Source organism: Channa argus, chromosome 8 (genome assembly GCF_033026475.1).
Source record: "Channa argus isolate prfri chromosome 8, Channa argus male v1.0, whole genome shotgun sequence".
NCBI lineage: Eukaryota > Metazoa > Chordata > Actinopteri > Anabantiformes > Channidae > Channa > Channa argus.
In genome coordinates, this window is record NC_090204.1 from 24,303,864 (window position 1) to 24,309,783 (window position 5,920).

Genomic DNA, 5,920 nt, shown 5'->3' on the forward strand with positions numbered 1-5,920 from the left:
TAATGGAGCCCATGTAGCCGAGCATAAGCAGGCTTTATAAATTATTAACCACCATATTCGTTCTGACAATTGATGTACACGTAAAAATATTAAATAAATATAAAAGGTTTTATAAGAAGGTCGGCAGTAATTACAGACTCAATCCGGCATTATTCGTGTTTATATTTTACATTTGTGTTTTTTGTTTTGGTTTTTTTATTCAGGCGCTACGTGCAACTCCAGTCTCACGGGTCCTCTTGGGGTCCTTGACGTGGCATTAATAAACAAAGATGGCGGCGGCTTCTGGAGCTTTATGAATTTGTATATTTTCAGCGTTATTATGGTTATTATCCCCTGTCGGGAGTTACAATATTTCCTTTGTGCAATATTGCTCTCGTCTTCTTTGGTTTTTTGGTGTAAAGTCGTAAAATGAGCGGTTGGGCGGGTTTTTCTGACGACGAGCTGAGAAGGATGCAGCAGAAAGGTACTTTTCTCAACGCTCAAACACCAAAGCGTTTAACACTGCTTCAGCTTCCCTCGCGTTTAATTAATACATTCATTCATATTGTAACACAGCTGTTACATTTAGTCGTAGTTATTTCTGTAAACCCTGTCAAATGAACGTCTTTCAGACTCAACGGCCGCCCGCGGTCGGAAACCGGCTCCAGTCAACCGGAGTCGGCAGCAGGTACAGCGCGAGAGGGCTCTGCAGCTAGTCGCACAGAAAAACTCAGGAGAGGGATCAACCGGTTTGCCGCCGGAACAACAACTCACCAAACCCACGCTCATGGAAGCGCCTCAGCCCGCAGCAACTCCGGCTGTCATACAGAAAGTGCAGGAGAAACCTTTAGAGATGAAGCCGATTGACAATCATCAACCGGCTGCAGCGGTGGAGACCCCGGTTGTCATAGAGCTGGAGAGACAAGAGGTGGAAGTGTTAGTATGTTTTTACCATTCACACCGTAATTCTTTACAGGTGGCTTTATGTTATTTGCTGAGCCAGAGGTTTTGTGATAGTACACTTGTTTTATCCTTTAATGTACAGTATGTTGAAATAAGTAAAAATTATTATCAGACCTGAAACCCATCTCGTGGTGTGTTGTTCCTCCTTTTTTGAATGAAAAATGCATTTTTGTGTTTTAATTTCTCTTTGTGTCTTAATATAGACGTGAGAAGACTCGTCTCGAGCAACTACAACAAGACCAAAAAGTTATGGAAGAGAGGAACAAGCGCAAGAAAGCTCTGCTAACAAAAACCATTGCTGAAAAGTCAGTGCAGATTATTGTCCTGATCATAAAATGACATATAGGAACGAACAAAACTGAACTAAAGGATTGAATTTACCCGTAACTTGTCGATCTCCACAGGTCCAAACAGACACAGGCAGAGGCTGTAAAGCTAAAGAGAATCCAGAAGGAGCTTCAGGCCCTTGATGACATGGTGTCCAATGATATTGGCATACTGAGAGGGAAGATAGAGCAGGCCAGCTGGGAGTACACTGCTGCGAGGTAAAGATTCTGTACACGAACAAATAAGAACTAATTTCGTTTTTATAAGAAAATGAGTGTGTAATATATAGGGAGAGGAAAGTCACATCTGATTGGGAGGTAATCGCTAACACCTCTCTTTAGTTGTTGCAAGATTCTGCTGTTCCGGCAGACATGTTAACTTGTCAAAGCAGGAAAAGCATATGAGGATTAAGTGGGAGTGTTAAGTGTAAAGGTTCTGTTTGGTTGAAAAATAGGAATTTTGAAGTATTTATTTAGGCAAACATCAGATAGTGTGAAAGACAAGCATCTACTCAAGTTACTGTATGTAATGATGAAACAATGTCTTCAGTGTTGGGCTGAGCTTCACTCTGCCTGCTGCTGTGGATGAGAGGAAACTAAAAGTACTTACAATTTCTTTTATTCAATAAAATTCTTCTCCATCATTGTTTTGCTTCTGTCTAGTGGGGTATGATTGCCATACAAATGCAAAGTCTTTAAAAGACCTCCCTATAGTCCAAATAAAAATTATTACTACCAGATATATATATATATATATATATATATATATATATATATATATATATATATATATATATATAAAATCTTTATACACATAAAAAGTCTCCTTTTAAATCCTAGAAACACTGCCCCCTGCAGACTCATTCCAGTACCCATGTAACTTTTTCCCTCCTAGCACTGGTAATACACAAACTGGAGCATCTTTCAGAGAAGCCTTCACACCCACATGTTCTGCACCATACAGAGCTAAACTAGGCATCAGTATAATAAAAATGCTGATTTGAGAAATTCTAAATGTATTATATGTTTAACTCTCTGTATTTACTTTTAAACCAGTTTGCTTGTAAGGTTTCACAACAGCTGCGGGTTTGGAGACTGTGTGAACTGTCTCATGAGTCATGATCTCCAGTGAATCTGTATTTGACCTTGTAGCTGTGGCTTCTCAGTGCAGCCTGTTGTGTGGTGAGATTAGCTCCGTGTCATGAGCACTTCTCTTTACAGATGTTTGTATAAAGGGAAGAGAGGACCTGACCTTCACGCTTTCATTGTCCAGGACTCTGTTATGATCATGCTGATTTGATCAGTTGTTAAGATTACAGTGAGGTACAACACAAAACCCCAAGGTGAAATGCAACTTTCAGAAATGTTTGACATCATTTGGTTTATTGCCACAGTTTCCAAACAGCATGTGGTTTTCCTTTTCCTCTCAATTAAAACAATGTTTCTATGCTCTGACATGGTGGGAGCACTTCCTCAGTATCCTCTGTAGGGCTACATTTGAATCTTGGTTTTAATACAGATATGCAGAAATATATGAAGCTATTTTGTTGGTAGAAATATTTTATATTAAACAAAAGAAGTTGTAGTTGTCCGATTTTAAAATGTATTAGATTAAACACTGGTAAGTAAGATTCCTTTTTATTTGGTACAAGTATTTGTGCTTGAAAGTTTTCAATTCTCTGCCACTAATTTGCCTGCAGTACAAACACATGTCATGTTCAGCATCTAACCAGAGCAGCAGCAATCCAAAACCATCATTGTTGGCTCAGTATGCAGAGGTAAAGACTATATCATGCTACACAAAGACAAAAAAGTGAGAGGGGCCAATGTGCATTGAACCAAAGTTAATTTTAAAAAGAGTTATATACACAGATCTAAAAATATGAGTTATGAGTTCTTCAGTGCACAATAATTATTGAAAAGCTTGCAATGAATTGAGCATTTGTTTCAGCACTAGCTACATCTAATCCTAGTCTGTAGCTTTGTCTAATATCCTTACCAGTGCTGAATCTTGTATAAACCAGATATGCAGTTGTTGCTAACTTTAAATGAACATTTTAAGCGAGCAGAACTCTGACATCATTTTTGCTCATAAGTCTTGCATTTTGACAAAACGCAGGTATGAACAGATGAATAGGTTTTATAATATGCACTCAGCATATGTGGTCAAAGTGCTTATTATGAACGGTCAAGGAATGCAGATGGGAGCACTTGGATTAGTTTGAGCAAGTACCCTAAATGAAATTAGCACATCTGTACCCCCACAATGAATTCTTCATTGGTAAACTGAGAAATATGTGCAGTACAATGCAAATAATTTATGACAAGCTGTTTTGTTGGTTTTTCTATTTGTGTTTTTTGTGATTTCCTCACATTTTTGTGCCAGAAAGCGTTACGAGAAGGCAGAGGCAGAGTATGTGACGGCCAAGCTGGACCTGCACAAAAAGACGGAGCTGAAGGAGCAGTTGACAGAGCACCTCTGTGCCATCATCCAGCAGAACGAGCTCCGTAAAGCCCATAAGCTGGAGGAGCTGATGCAGCAGCTGCAGCTGGAGGCCACTGAGGAGGAGCTGGAAAGGCAGAAAGAGAAGGAGGAGCAGGAAAAGAGTAGAAGCTGTGTGGAGGCGCAAGGAGATGGGAAACAGGGAAATGGTGCAGTGCACAATCAGGAAGGAACCGTGCAATCAGCCAAAGACTGTAAACCCAAAGAGGAGGAGATTGTGAAGGAGGAGAGGGGAGGTGATGTCCAGCAAGAGCACAAACCAAAGACTGAACAAGACTGTAAAACAATAGGAAACTGCATTCAGCATGACACTGTGGTCTCCTGATGCTTAGTCACCTGTTCTGTAGAACATCTGCACATTATGACTAATTGTCCACTGTAGGGATCAATATAAAACACTACCACACTTATACACTAATGTGGAGGGCTGGCCTTTAAAAACCTGTGCACTCACAATGGTCACAGCCTGTACACCAAATGTGATTGGGTTTAGGAAATAGTAGAACTTTGGTCGGCGTTTGGGAGAGATTGTGGATTTGGTTAAATTTTAAATTCTCGTTTGTGTGACTGTTGTGTGACCGAAATGATACGTTTTTCCCAAACTTAATCGAAGCGCGTTGATTGCACTTTGAAATGAACAGAGAGAAATTTAGAAAGTTTTATTTTTTTTTTTTGAGAGGTAGAACTTGGGCTCTGGAGCTAAATGAACACTCTGGTTGCTTCTTCATGGAACGACATTCCTCAAAATGCTCCTCAAAAGGCTGCTGGTCTCTTGGGTAAAAAAAAAAAAAAAAAAGTACAGGGGAAATTGGCCTTTAGTTGTTAGTTTATATATCTACATAATTTTAAAGGACATGTTATCTTCTTTTATTGTACTGTAATAAATCTCTGGTTAGGTTTAGAAACTTGTTGAACTCATCTTTGATTAAATAGTTTCTGATTTAAATCCACATTGTGCCAGTTTTAGGAGCTATGTTATTCGGATGCATGTGTACAGCTGCTTGTATTTAGGCCTATAACTTATTTTATTAAATAGAGAAGGACTGTGTAGAAAGGTAACATAAGTATCCGTATCAAATGTTGATTACTGTATTTGAACTAGTATTGAAGTAGTCCAAATTATGCCCAGCCCTCAGTATATTTGCACATACAGCATCAAACAAAGCACTATACACCAAGAAGTACTGTATCGCCCAGCCGTTATCTTCCATTGGTTGCTTTTTATGTGTGTGTGCTTCGAACAAGAGCTGCTCTTCTAAACATGTGGTTTTACAAATCAGGTGAATTATCTCCGTGAGCAAGAGTTAAACTCAACAGATGACGGCAGTTTTTGATTGTTGTCTCTTTGGTGACGAGAATGAAGGACGGGTTCTGTTTACTTCCTGGAAGAAACTCCGTCTTTCATGCCACAGGAGCTGAGGCTTAATCTGTGTCCACTGTAAGCAGAAACTCTCCTGTCTCATACGTTGTAGATGAACATGTTAGCTGGCTGGTTTTGTCGGTGCAGCTGAGGAGCAGCAGGCCTCCTGAACGGTAAGATGATATCTGTTAACGTATGTACGAATGCTTTGAGCTGCATGTGTTTCTATTTCTGAGTTTACTTTCCCTCGCTGCACATGGAACAATGTGTCCAAAATAATATATGACAACAATCTAATGTTAAAGTTTGTATATGTGGGCCTCATCAAAGCCTCATTTATTAGTTTGAATGTCCTGAAGCAAATGCAAAGATGTTTTTTAACTGGGGTTAATATAAAAAAGGGAATATTTAGAAAGACACTCAAGTATAATATTTTACTAAAATAAAGAGCATATTTTTCTGTTATGAAGTTTGTCCTCACCTTATTGTTTTACATTTTGGTGATGAGTTGTCTGCAGGACTGAAGCTTGTGGTCCTGGAAGGAATTTGCACAGGAGAGAGAGAGAGAGAGAGAGCACCCTGGGATCCCCGTCACTTTTCAAGTCATTTTTAAAGTGCAGTAAGTGTTTCTGTAAAGCGCTTAAAGATTTTACAGCACTCTGGTCACATCTGGCCATCTGAGGGAGAGACCATAAAAGCAGCTTTTTAAATTAGTCTGGAGGTAGAAGGTCACAGAGGGAGACTGGCCACTGAGTCTGTCCCTGCAGAAGCTGCAAGGTCATGTTTGAA

At 39.5% G+C, this 5,920-nt stretch overlaps 1 protein-coding gene across 1 annotated transcript; it reads left to right on the forward strand.

The window, feature by feature from the left end:
* The first annotated feature begins 252 nt into the window (after positions 1-252).
* On the forward strand, positions 253-5,596 carry gorab (golgin, rab6-interacting). Its single transcript, XM_067513421.1, has 5 exons — positions 253-463; positions 612-915; positions 1,146-1,247; positions 1,347-1,487; positions 3,655-5,596. The coding sequence occupies exons 1-5, from the start codon at positions 409-411 to the stop codon at positions 4,094-4,096; spliced, it is 1,044 nt and encodes a 347-aa protein (XP_067369522.1). The 5' UTR covers positions 253-408; the 3' UTR covers positions 4,097-5,596.
* The last annotated feature ends 324 nt before the right edge of the window (positions 5,597-5,920 follow it).

Bases quoted from the DNA above. Each gene is read 5' to 3' on its own strand.
- gorab (XM_067513421.1), top strand. From the start codon at position 409: ATGAGCGGTTGGGCGGGTTTTTCTGACGACGAGCTGAGAAGGATGCAG. The intron at 464-611 runs GTACTTTTCTCA...AACGTCTTTCAG, and splicing joins GAGAAGGATGCAGCAGAAAG to ACTCAACGGCCGCCCGCGGT. The intron at 1,248-1,346 runs GTCAGTGCAGAT...CGATCTCCACAG, and splicing joins ACAAAAACCATTGCTGAAAA to GTCCAAACAGACACAGGCAG.